Source organism: Pan paniscus, chromosome 13 (assembly GCF_029289425.2).
Source record: "Pan paniscus chromosome 13, NHGRI_mPanPan1-v2.0_pri, whole genome shotgun sequence".
NCBI classification, from domain to species: domain Eukaryota; kingdom Metazoa; phylum Chordata; class Mammalia; order Primates; family Hominidae; genus Pan; species Pan paniscus.
In genome coordinates this window covers 31,375,515-31,389,095 of record NC_073262.2, presented here as the reverse complement: position 1 = coordinate 31,389,095, position 13,581 = coordinate 31,375,515, and the positions used below count along the sequence as shown (strand labels likewise).

General features: G+C 35.6%; 1 protein-coding gene and 1 long non-coding RNA gene across 2 annotated transcripts in view; one reads left to right on the top strand and one right to left on the bottom strand.

The window, feature by feature from the left end:
- The window catches only part of ARHGAP15 (Rho GTPase activating protein 15), a 639,510-nt gene that overhangs the window by 385,321 nt on the left and 240,608 nt on the right, over window positions 1-13,581 (top strand). The window contains exon 10 of the mRNA XM_003822828.5: window positions 4,354-4,452. Within this exon, the coding sequence (XP_003822876.1) occupies window positions 4,354-4,452 (99 nt within the window). The remainder of the gene's footprint in view (window positions 1-4,353; window positions 4,453-13,581) is intronic.
- Window positions 1-13,581, bottom strand: part of LOC117979348 (uncharacterized) — a 277,618-nt gene that overhangs the window by 220,384 nt on the left and 43,653 nt on the right. The window lies entirely within an intron of this gene.

The following is a 13,581-nucleotide window of genomic DNA, read 5'->3' as shown; positions in this document are numbered from 1 at the left end:
TTGGCCAAGCCCAATATCAAAGAAATAGGGGGAAATAAACACTGCACACTCTAATGGGTGGTACGAGATGGTTCCATGGCAAAGGAGGTGAATGTATACATCTAATTCAGAGAAGACAAGAAGGATTGTGCACAGTGATTACACCTATCACACCCTTATCCTGATTCTGGTCTTCGTAACATCTTTCCTAGGTAATCACATCAGTCGTTTAACTAATCTCCTTGTGCTTCATCTTCCCCACTGTATTACCCCCCGCCCTCCCTTTTCTTTACAAAGTGCTACCAAGTAAACCTTCTCAAGTAGAGTATGATTATAATGATCACTTTACTAAAAAACCACAATCACTTCCTAATGTCATGTCATATGCTTTTGGCTGCAGATAATAGAATACCTAGTTAAAAATGACTTCTTTCATATGAAAGTAAGTCTAGATAAGGTGTTTTAGTGTTGATTTAAAAGCTCAGAAGTGTCATCAGGGTCTCAAGTTTTTGTTGCTTATTTTTAATACATTAGCTGCTGTTCTCAGCACTCATTGTTTCATGGTGACAAGATTGCTGCAATAGCTCCAAGCATCACATCATTGCAAAATGATATTCAAAGATGGATTTAAAAAAAAAGAAAAAAGACTTCTTATATATCCCTTTCCTTTCTTCAGGGGAAACAAATCTTTTCCTATATAGTCCTGAGTCACTTTCCTAGACATTTCATTGACCAGAGCTATCTAATCACCCAAAGTTCCAGAGCAGGTAAAAATCAATAGAGATGATTTTCAGGTTCTGTCACATGAGTGGCTTCTAAAAACAAGAAAGAAGGTAGGAGAGGAATTACTTATATGTAGAAAATCAATGGTATCTGCACACTCTCAAATAATTTAACTTACCTGGCAAAATTTAAGATGCTTTATAACATAACCTCCATCTCTTTTATAACTTAATACATCAAGATTTCTCTAAGAGTGAATGTATTCCTCAGCATACCCCAGTCTTCCTATCATTCTTCCCATCATTCATGCATTTGTTTCCTTCCTTTCATTCCCCAAAATGCTCTTTGTTCCCTCTTTTACTTGTCTTTCCTTATCTTTGAGGATTCAGTTATTCAGAGAAGGGAAGCACTCAAGGCTGGTCTGTTGCCCCACCACATGCTCCCACATTGCCTCTGTGTTTCCCCAGTTATAGCAGTTTTCTCATGATAAAATGTTCTTACCTGTTTACTTATATACTGCCTCTACTGGGCAAAGTTTTAGAAAATAGGGAATGAGTCTTGGTTGTTATATTACCAGAGCCTTTCCTAGCTCTAAATACAGTATAGCCACTCAAGATGTTCTTTTGCAAATAACTAAATGAATAAAAGAGTAAATCCCCTGGAATGCTGTTGTCTGTATCTTCTCATATCCACCTGTCTAAAACAAAACAATTTCTCCAAACACAAACTCTCTCTCTCCCACCCTCTGTTATACAAACATACACACACTGCACACCACGTCTACGCTAAATGACACAAAAAGACCTCATACTAAAGGACATTTTTCTTAGCATTCAGTACCTTTTATGACACCTGCTATATTCTTTTTTTTGTATATTCTTTGAATACTTTTATTAGCCCCCTATAATATTACAAACTTCTCGATATTGTTTTTACAACTCAATATGCCTACCTCATTGCTGTGAAGATAGAAGATAATATTTGTGAAATTGATTTGAGTAATAAAATCCATTAATGGGTTTTTTACTTTATAGCAATTCTTCTTCCTGACTGTAATCTCCAGACAATGTAAATCATTTGATCTGATCTACTGGGTTACTGTTTCCTAGATAATATTTTATGTCATTCTTTCTTGGAGTGGTTACACAGTGTTTTGAACAAGTCATTGTTACTTGACCAAAATTTTCAAAGCAAATGCCCATTACTATTTCCCACTTCTCTATACTATGTCCATGTGTTTTGAGCTTCTTTCTGTTACTTGGATAAAAATGCACACTTCCATATTGGAGTTTTGTTTTTGTTTGTTGTTGTTGTTGTTGTTGTTGTTGTTTTGTTGTTGTTGTTGTTGTTTTGAGACGGAGTCTCACTCTGTTGCCAGGCTGGAGTGCAGTGGCGCGATCCCAGCTCACTGCAACGTCTCCCTCCGGGTTGAAGCAATTCTCCTGCCTCAGCCTCCTGAGTAGCTGGGACTACAGGAAAGCGCCACCGTGCCCAGCTAATTTTTGTATTTTTAATAGAAACGGGGTTTCACCATGTTGGCCAAGATGGTCTAAATCTCTTGACCTCATGATCCGCCCACCTCGGCCTCCCAAAGTGCTGGGATTACAGGTGTGAGTCACCATGCCCGGCCTGGAGTATATTATTAATAGTGTTTTAGCTTTAATTGTTCCCTCCATGTTGGGTTGTCACCAATTCAAACCATTATGTTTTCCTAAGAAATAAATGAAAATTATGATGCATTGAATTCTCTCTACACTCCATTTTGAGTATCCCCTTATAACAATATATATCACTGAACATTATTTTATGCTGCATTATTATTCTATCTAATTTTACATATACTTTAAAAAATGTATTGACTACCTCCACTGATGGTTAAGATGATGTCTTGCAGTCCCTCATTCTACAAATGTTTATTGAACTTCTAGTATGTGCCAAACACTGTCTAGGTACTCAGGATCCAATAATAAATGGTTGAGATATGACGCCTACTCTCCTGGGTTTTGCATTCTAAGCAAGGGAAACAGCTAAGCAGAAAACATATCAGTCTCATATGTCAAGTGGAGATATGTGCTCTAAGAAATGTAAGGCTGGGAAAGTGGCATAGAGAATGGCATGGAGTGGAGCCATTTTTTTAAAGGCTGGTAGGAAAGGCTGCAATAAAAGATACCATTTGATCAGAGACCTAAGGCAATGGAGTTCCATGAAGAAGAAAATGCAAAGTCCCTGCAGCAGAAGAGTGCTTGGCAGCCATGAGAAACAGCAATGTGGGGCTATTACAAATTTGAAGACGGGGAGGAAAGACCCAAATGAAATCCATTAATTAGTGGAGGTTAGATTATGTAATACCTTATAAGTCACAGTAGGGACTTTGATTTCATTCTGAGTGAAATGGGAAGCCCTTGGACCCACTAAATATTTGTTTCATTATCAGTAATAAACAGATATTATCTCAATAGCAAAACCCAGAAATTGATGGTGGTGAGGGTTGCACAACATTGTGAATGTACTTAATGTCACTGAGTGGTACATTTAAAAATGGTGGAAATGATCAATTCTATGTTATATGTGTTTTACCACAATTATAAAAAACAAACATCTATCTTTAAATACTGCAGGCCAGAGTCTGTGCAAGCACTGGTGAAGACATAGATGATTCAGACACTCAGAATCTGCTTTGAGAGAATCTATTCCATATATTATAAATGTAAATACACAATGCAAGGTAGCATCAATCATGTTCCAAATGAGAGGGCTAGGCTAGGATTTCACAGTGGGTATTCTCGGAAACATTAGTCTGGAGACATGCTCTCTGAAATCAAAGGATGTTGCTCAAATAAGTTTGGGGGAAAATGCATCCTTCACCCCTCATGGGGATTCACAGCACACATTGGCATATCATGGGCTCTAAAAATAAATGCATGTTAAACCTGTCTAACTTTGCAGAACCTAATGATGTGAAACCATTTTGTTCGCAGGCCCTTTTTCCTGAATCATCTATTAACAGCCTGAGGGTCTGGTATTCCAAAGAACCTATGTCACAGGAGACACAAAGCTGAGATAGGAAGGAGTTAGTGAAGAAAGTGTGATCTGAGCTGAGCCCTAAAGGAAAGGTGATAGTTAGATTAGAGAAGAGGAAAGGCATTCAAGGCAGGAGAAATGCTAAGTAATTCACTTCGAAGCAAGTCTCCTAGAACTTGCCTCCTTATATACTATTGAGTTGCAGAATGAATGTCCTAAATATACTGATAACATTGTAATTTTCATAACCATTAACTGGTAAACTTCTTCTAAAACACTCAGTATACCAAAGACACTAAGATAAATTATTTTGCAAAAATTTTCTCAATTCTTTGTCTTTCCTTTATAGACCACAAAATTAAGGCCCAGAGAGACTATAACTTACATAGTCATCCCTGCCTAATTGATGCCTGAGCGTCAGTTTTCTCACTCTGGGGCGAGGGTCCTGTTCCATCAAGGAGGGAGTTGTGGTCTTCATATGTCTGCCATAGACACTATGGAAATAAAGCAAAAAAAAAAAATCTTATGCAAGATGAAGATTTCAGCATGCAATGGATATGGAAACGGAATCAAATTAAAGAACAACGCAAGCTTGGATTTTAATGAAGCTCATCTTTGTTTCTTTTGCAGATCAAATTTTTGGCTCTCATCTGCACAAAGTGTGTGAACGTGAAAATTCCACAGTTCCGTGGTTTGTAAGGCAATGCATTGAAGCTGTTGAGAAAAGAGGTGGGTGACTGAATGTGCAGCAGTTCCCCCCATTACTGCACCCTCTACACAACCAATACTCAAGTTAGCAGTGCCACCTGATTTGTCTGAGAAGCCATGCAATTAAAACTTGACTTGTGTTAATCGGCTAAGAGGATCAACTTTCTTATTAACTTCAGTTTGTTTTTACAATAGGGACATTAGTAATTCTCACTAATGTTCTTTTTTGTTTTTAATATTTTGTCTGTCTGACATACTGTTGATTCAAGTGCAAACTTCTTGTTTTCAAGCCAGTGATAAAACATTCATAAAATATCAGCACTCACAGTGTTAGAACCCTCCTAACATTCATGCTGGTAGACGTTGTGCCAGAACAATTTTTGGTAAGCCCCCAACATTACCCAAGTTAAGCAAATAGCATTCTGAATCACAGACAGTGATATCCCACCTTCCACATGTCTCTGTTCAGTACAGAATACGCTAACGGGTTTTTCAGGAACAATTAAAAGACACACCTCAAAAGATGACCTTTGATTCCTCTATTTCAACATTCTGTTTTTCTTCTGAAATTATTTCATCTTACTGAAGGGAACAAAACAAAACCCAACTGAATCATCATTTCTACTCCACTCTATCTGTGGGGTGTTTTTCCTTCAAACTATGACTTCATTCATTCAAGGTCATTTTTCCTGGAAGATACATATAGTAGATGCAGAATCTTAAAAAATGTATTGTATAAAAATGCGAGGCTTCATCACCATCTGTTACAAGTTTACAACATATTCCCAGGATCTAGGGGGATATATATCATGTAAAAGATAGACGTGTTTTCAGAAAAAGGATTGGTGAACCTATTCCCATTTCCAGCTCCTAGTCTCTTAAGACAATAGAACCAAGGGGAAAAAATCTTTACCCAATAATCTGCTAGGAAAAAGCCATTTTAATTCTCTGTGTTACCTGGCTTTATTATAAAAGCATAATAAAAATGGTCTGCAATTTCTAACTCCTGGAAATTCATACTTTAATTATACTGTAAGGACAGCCTTGGGATCCTATTATTCCCCTATCAGTAGGGAATGAGAGAATAACAAGAAGGGGAAGAGTGGGTAGGGAATGTGGATAAAGAGAATGACTTTGGGGAAAGCATATCAACACATCAGAGAGAAGAGCAGAGAGTACAGTGAGAGTAGAAAGCAGCAACTGCAGGATGAACATGAGGAGAGGTGTCTGTGAGAAATGAAGTCAATTGGAGTTTAGAGAAAAATGTTTTTATTGCAAGTTGCAATTTCATTTAATTTTATAAGTACATTTTTAGGAATAAATATTCTTTGGTAAGTACTTAAAGACAAAATGGATCACTGAGAATATTATAAAGTTATTATTTCCAATAACTAAATTGTCATCACTTTCAGGAAATCTTCATCCACTTATAAATACTCAGCCCCGACAGTGTGAGCACTATTAGACCAAAAACCCAAATAGGGCGTTGGGGAAGCACATAATAAGATGTGTGCATGTGTAAAAGAAGCGCTCCATTCCTCCCGATTTATGTCTCCACCCTAGGCAAAACGAAAAACTGCTAGATGCAGCTTTGCGGTGTGCAGATATTATAATATTGTAGAGTAGAAAATGTCTATAAATAGAAACCATGTCTTTTGTTCATGGCATTTTGTTGGTGATTTTTAATAAAATAAGACAATGTTTTTGCTGACTGGAGCAATCACATCTAGCATTATATTTCATTGTCCCTGTGTTTACTCTTAAAATGAATTTGTAGATCCAGCACTAAACAGGCGCTAATCACACATATGATTATTAAAATAATTCCTAAGCATTTTAATGAAACTCAAAGACTTTCCAATTCCACAAAGCAACTGATAATTCAAAGCACTTTGGCAGCATCAGCTTAAAGGAACCCTATGGAAATATTCAATAAAAACTAAGAAGCACAAGATAAACCTCTCACATCATTGCAAGATTTACAAGTGTGTACTTTTGATTATAATTTTCTATGATCATTTTGTTGGATTAATATTCTTATATTTATACACCAATTCTATTTACTCAAAGTGTTGTTTTTATGAAATTCTGGCATAAAGCATTTCAGGACAGAAATAATTTATGTGAATCTAAGTCCAATGTTTATGCAGGCTTCTGATGACATTTTATGCTGGGGTTGGTATTAGGAAGTAGCATATAAAGGTGCCAAGTCTCTCAGCATGGCTGGGACTCAGCATATCTGGATCCCTCCTTCTAATGGCCAGATACTCTCCCAGCCAAGAAACTCAACTGCAGAGTCATGGGAAATGCTGATGGACCAGTTATGGGAAAGGAACATTTAATGAAAACTATGTGTTTACTCTCACAGTCTTAGGGAAATGGTCTTGATACTCACTACATCGGCACATTGGCGGTTATAAAAAAGATTTGTTTCCTTCTCTTTTTTTTTTCTTGTGATTATTTTTTACTCCTTTAAAAAAATCTACAAATTGTGGCTATATCTCTAAAATGCTTATTAGATGGATGATTTAAAATGAAACATTATCAGGAAGGCAGATCTCACTATTCATTCATTCATTCATTCATTCATTCATTTATCCATCCAGTCAGTCAGTCAGTTATTTGTCTTACCTGTTTGCATTGAACAGAGCCAAATTGCTCACACTTCTGTAGTCTCTCCAAGGAAATTCTACCCAGTACTTGGCAAAAGATGCATTCTTTATTCATCCCTGGTAAAGTGCTATTAGTTACATTTTAAATTTTGCAACTTTTGGACATGCCTAGAAGAAAATCTATCAATAAACTGAATGTGAACCAATTTAGCTAATAACTTGTTTAGTATGTTTCCTTATCTTGATTTGGTTCTCTTTATTACTCTAAACTACCAGAGCATTCTCCTTCTCACCAACTATTATAACTAGATTAACTTCATTTCTGTGGTTTCTGACATTGTCGGCTGAGCCTTGAAAATACAAGCAAAATTTGGAAGACAAACTGTTAAGGAGCATGTTAGTCTTTAAAGCTCTTCCAAGTGGTTCCTTCCCGCTTGCCTTGCCTTTATAGTCGTAGAGCATGTATCTGAGAAATCATAATTAGCCAATGAAAAACTCAACTTATGTTTCTTTTTTGAAGTAATTTCTGTGAAAATATTAAAACATGGTTCCGCTAATTCTTAATTCATATCCTGGGTACAATGACCAAAAGCATGAGATCATCTGACACTATTTTGGAGGTTTGAGGAAACAAGCATGTAGAGCAGGGGTATCTAATCTTTTGGCTTCCTTGGGTCACATTGGAAGAAGAAGAATTGTCTTGGGCTACACATAGCGTTACATACACTAACGCTAACAATAGCTAATGAACTTTAAAAAATGCAGAAAATCTCATAATGCTTTAAGAAAGCTTACAAATTTGTGTTGGGCTGTATTCCAACCCCTGGGCCATGGGTTGGGAAAGCTTGATGTAGAGGAAGGCATTGTGACATATAGTAGATATAAGCAGTGAGAAGTTCATTTTTCGCTATGTTATAGAACACTTTGTGTAGTTTATGATGACGTCATATGTGTAGAAATTGCTTACTTAAAAATGCGATCACCTGTGTCTCTTAGATACAAGGGCCTAGGAGACCTGAAGTAAACAAAGTATATATTTTAAACTGGTATAACAAGTAAGACCTTGATTCATAGTTCTTTTTATGCAAAGCACGTAATTGACTATCCTTTGTTGAGGTCCATTATTTGGAAAGAAGCTTTATACAGCACGAGACACCTTGTAAGTACTCAATAAATATTGGTTAAATGAAGCAATCGAAGCCAAATAGCTATTGAGTACCTACTTTGTGTCATCTTCCATGTTACCAGCTGATAATACAGAGGAGATAGACATTAAGCAAACAGACACACACGGTTATGTATGTTAGCATAAACTGTGATAAGTACTGTGAGAGAAAAGAACAGACCCTACAAGACAGAAGAACCATAACAATAATAAAAAGCAGGGAAATATGTGTGTTTAAAAACGATGTAATAAACCTTGAACGATAAACACATATTTATCTGGTTTTATCTTCGTTATAAGACCAGGAGACGTTTTATTTTGCCTTATTTTGCAAGTTATTTTCTTAACATTGTGACTATGTGTTATAGGGAGTCCTTTGGTGTGAGATCTAAAAGGACATGCCTTAAGTGGCGAACCAATCATGTTTCTACCCAATAATACCAAACATGCATTTTGCCAAATACATATTTTATATAAGAGTAGGGTTAACTAGATAAATGAGCATATTTCTACCCTAAAGATATTTTTATGCATCCAAAATTTTTTTGGTTTTAAGGGAATAACATTAATTTTTTTTAAGTTTGTAATATAATTCAGATTAGCATTCATTTGGAATATGTCTTAACTCATACTTCCTTCATGATTCCCGGTTCTGGTTAATATGCACCCAAACTATTTTAAAACATTAAAATGATACCTAGAGATTTATTGTACAACAATGTGAATATACTTAGAATTACTGAACTATACACTTAAAAAGGATTAGGAAGAGAAATTGTATGTCATATGTTTTTGACCACAATTTTTTTAAAATGAAATCATGTTTTTCAAATGTGATAATTCCAGGTATAAGCAACTTTGCAGAATGCCTCAGCAGATGCTAATCAACAAGAAGTTTGCCCTTTCTGTCTTTTTTCTGGAACACGAAATACTATGACAGGAATGGTACACAAAGTTACATACTTGACTTGGTGCCTAAAAGCCACCCTGGGATCCATAACCTTGCTTAAAGATTTAAGAAAGACCTTTAGTCTACTTCTGAGAAGGTCCTTAGCCTCAAAAACTTTATCTCTCAACTTGACTTCTTAGCAGCTGTTATATTTTTTTGCTGTCGTTTGTTTGACAGGATCCAGTTATAGGTTCCGATGTCTGTTTAAAGAAACAAGGAGGCTGTTGGCTTTAAAATTCCCTCATTGCTTGTGTGATCAGCATTTTCCCAGGCTTTTCTACATAGTTTGCCAAGCAAAGGGACTGACCTTTTGTAGCAAACACTTTTTCATTTCAAAATGCTCACTTTGATTTTTGTCCCATTTTATGCTCATTCCAAACTGTTTACAACCCACTAAAAATGACTGTGAATTATATGTTTGTGTAATGGATTCCTTTTGTGGTCTGAGTGGAATGTTTACTTTGAACAATTAGTTATCTTTGGGTAGATTATAGCAACTTGGAAAAAGGATGGCTAAAATTATTATTATACCTTAACTGTTTCTTTTTTGGTAATTCCTCTACTGTTAGGAGAAGTTTGAGAGAATATGAAATTAACAAGCCTGTGACATTATAAATGAAACCTGTTTAATTATGTGACTATTTGGATATGTGTGTTAATATCACGAGAAAGCGTGGCTGGACACCTACTCAACTCAGTAATATACTTATCTAACAAAAATGTAAATCATGGCATGTAAATAAATACATGAATATTTGCCATATACATGTTGCATTTGCATATGCACATGTATGTGTTATATAAATAACAGACATGTTAATACAGCTATTGTACAGTACCCATTGTACAGTATAGTAGCAAGCATTGTAGTTGTTAATATAATTTTCCTGATATTTGATCCAGTGCACCAGTCTGCCTCTTGAGATCCTACCGAGTGCTTACTTGCAAAAATCAGACTTTACATAGTTGTTTCCCGTTGCCTTTGAATCCAGGTCCCGAAACTGCAGATCATATTGCCTTCCCTAGACAAGCTCTGCTCCCAGTTCTGCTAATTTTATACTGTTCATTCTTTCCCACTTTGGGATAATCTATTATAGTTGGATCCAGGCACGCACTAAAGGCTGATACTTCCATGAAGAATGTGCAATTTGTACTGTTTAGTTTGTGACGAGATTCTTGAAAACTTTTATGATTCTACTTGTTCCAGAGAGACTTCTGCTTGCTAGTTTTATAAGCAGTGAGTAAAAAAAAGTAACAAAAACAAAACAAACTGATAAAAATTACATGCTCCAAAAAAAAAAAAAAATCAAGAGTACAAGATAAGCACTTTTCTTTTTCCCTGGAGAATATTTGTGGACTGAACAAAAATGTTTCTGAGGTCAGTGACCTATGTTTTTGTTTTTTTTTAAGTGTTTGCTTTTCATGCCTTATGTTAGGCATCTGCATGCATTTACAATGGAGATGATCTTAAAGAAGCTCCATGAAAGTTTGCAGTGAATCTCCTTGGCTTTTCTGAGTTAAAATTAAGACCAGTTTAGTGCTTTGGTGTTTTGTGTTTTGTTCTGTTTTGTTTTAATGCAGCCACAAAGACTGCCACCTTCCTGACAGCACAGTGTTGTGCTGGGTCCAAGCTGGAATTGGCTCTTTGGGGTAGTCACGCTGGGGCCTCTGTGTCTGTAAGAAAGCCACATTTAGGGCTCGAGGGGAAGACAAAATGAAAAAAGAATAAACAGGAAACAGCCAGCAAGAGTATAAAAGAGAAACTAGGAAAAGACAACCAAAAGAAATCAGAGATGACAAGGTGGAGAGGCGGGGGAAAAGCTGCATTTTGCAATTAAGAAAACAAATGTGGATAAGAGGACATGCTTGTGAGGTCTGTAAGAAAGAGAAGACAAACTAGTGAAAACATTGCCATCTCTGCCATAGGTACCTGATACCTGCTTTGCTGTTCCAGAGAAACTCACTCATGCTCAAGAAAATGCTTGAAACTTAAACCTTGCAATTTATGGCATGCATTGAATGTTCACAAACTCTGTATACGGAGCTGGTTATTAATTAATTCACATATTTATTAGTGACATTTAACAGAGTTTATCTACGTCTAGCAATGCATGACAGTCTTATTATCAAAAAGAAAGCTTAAACATAACAGAAGTTAATGTAGGAATAAACGTGCAGTTCAACAACCAGAGAGGCTATCTAAGAAATACAGCAATGTGGCTCTGGTCAAATCAGTCAGCGGATATTCCCACACTTTAAAATCCACAATGCATCAGAATAAATAATGTCGCTTCCCAGATACAGCCTGAGTCTAATTTCCAACCTCCACCCCCAATGTAAAGTTTAGGTTCTTAACATACTTTTTCCTTGGAGTCAGTTGGAAGGAACAGAGCCAAAATTAAGACCCTAGGAAATTAGCTTCTTATTGTGTATGGGGAATTTAAATAATGCAACACCTCAACTTACCAAGATGCAGTACTCTCAAATAGCCTATACTGGTGTCATTTACACAGTGGGAGTTCTAGGACTGGGAGTTTTCCCATTACAAGGCCCTATATGCAGAACTTAATAGTTACACCATAAAAATAATCTTGGCTGAAAGTTAGCAGGATGTTTTAGCCTGGAAGCAAATGTTTACAAAATTTGAAAAAAATTGCATGCATTTGGAAAGCTTTCAGGTTTTCAAAAAGCAGAAGCAAATAATAATAATAATAAGGCAGTCAGAGATTTTCAGATTTTTTTGCCCTAGCATTCAAAAACTGACTTGTAGCTTTTCAGTACAAATGTTTTGATTCTTGTCACATAATATGAACTGATTGATTAAAAATAATCAACTTTCACAACAGTGTCACTCTGTTTTATGAAATAATTTGTTGTTTACTGGTAGAAAAAGAATCTATATGTTGTATTTGTGTAGGTATTTCCCTAGGGTTTAAAAATTAATGATAATTAAGAAACCAAATTAATTCAGGAAGCTATAAATGAAACCCAAATATTATACTCCTTTGTGGATTTCCTAAAGAATGATGTTCTTTTTTAAAGTTTATACAAAAAAAAATGACATTTTCCAAGGAATTTTTATACTTTCAAATTGTATACTCAATTTAAGCATTAATCAATTAGTCTACACATATATGGTAAAAGAGACATACAGATTCCAGGGGAAATAATTACAGTGGTCTATATGAATGAACATGACATTTTTTTTGTACAGGATATTTAGAACTTTTTACCCATTTCCTTAAAAGACTCATGTCTTAGAGATTCCTCTAAATTCTTTGGGAGGTTATCTTATAGATGAGTAGGCTATACAGTTAAAGATGTTTTTCTTGGGTTCAAAATAATCATTTATTTTCTTGTTTTATCTCTCTTTGCCTGATTTTATACGTTTCAAGTCGCTTCCTATTTTTGGTTCAGAAAAAAAAAAATGGAAAAAATCAAGGGCTGGACACTTTGAGAAAAAAACCTAACTCTGCAAAACCAAAATAGCTCTGAAATGATAATGCTGGAAGAATTCTTGAGGTTATAGTAGACCAGAGACCCAATATGTAAATACACACTCTTTTTTAAGAAGATAATAATGTCCTATATCTAGGGTGTAAGTATATCTTATAGAAGAAAAATATTTAAAATATTACATTAAGTACATGATGTGCTCCCTCGTGTATAAGCCAACTTCTCATATGGTACCTAACACATAATGAATTCTCAGTAAATGGTGTATAATCAGGTAAATTATATTCAACGTTGCTTAAATCCTCATTGGAGAGTTGCACACCATTGCTACCCATGCATATAGTTGATAGTATAAAAAGATCAATCACCAACAGTTGTTGGTTGAAGGCAGCTCAGAGAATAACATGGTCTGTAAATCCACTTTTTAAACATTTAAACAAGTTCATTTCTGATAAGAGTATATCATATTGTTCAATAAGGTACCATTCTTGCTATCAATACACAGCTATGCTAAACAATTGAAGTTAGGTTTCCTTAGTGATTTTATTTTCATCGATTTTTGGATACTCCATTTAAGTTAACCATCAGCAACTACTAAAATATCCATTCTCTACACATTTTCATCAGAGGAAGTCATATCCCGTTAGGCATTGTTTCAATTCCAATAGCCTGCTGTTTTTAATCAAGTAACTGAATGGTAACTATGACTTGTAATTGACATGCCTGAGAATGGTCAGGCTTAGGCTCAGTTCCCATAACCACACAGCAAGTTGAGCCCCACATCTTTTCCTTTAATTCAGACTTGGAATGCCATGTTAGTGCTGTTTTGTATTAGTTTACTTCCCTGTGAATATATCACCCTCTTGATTCATTGTTTGTTTTCCATGTACCTCTCAGGAAATTTTTATTTGGATGATAATTTTTTTGAGTTGATAGGGACTGTCCAATAATTAAAATAAGAAATATAT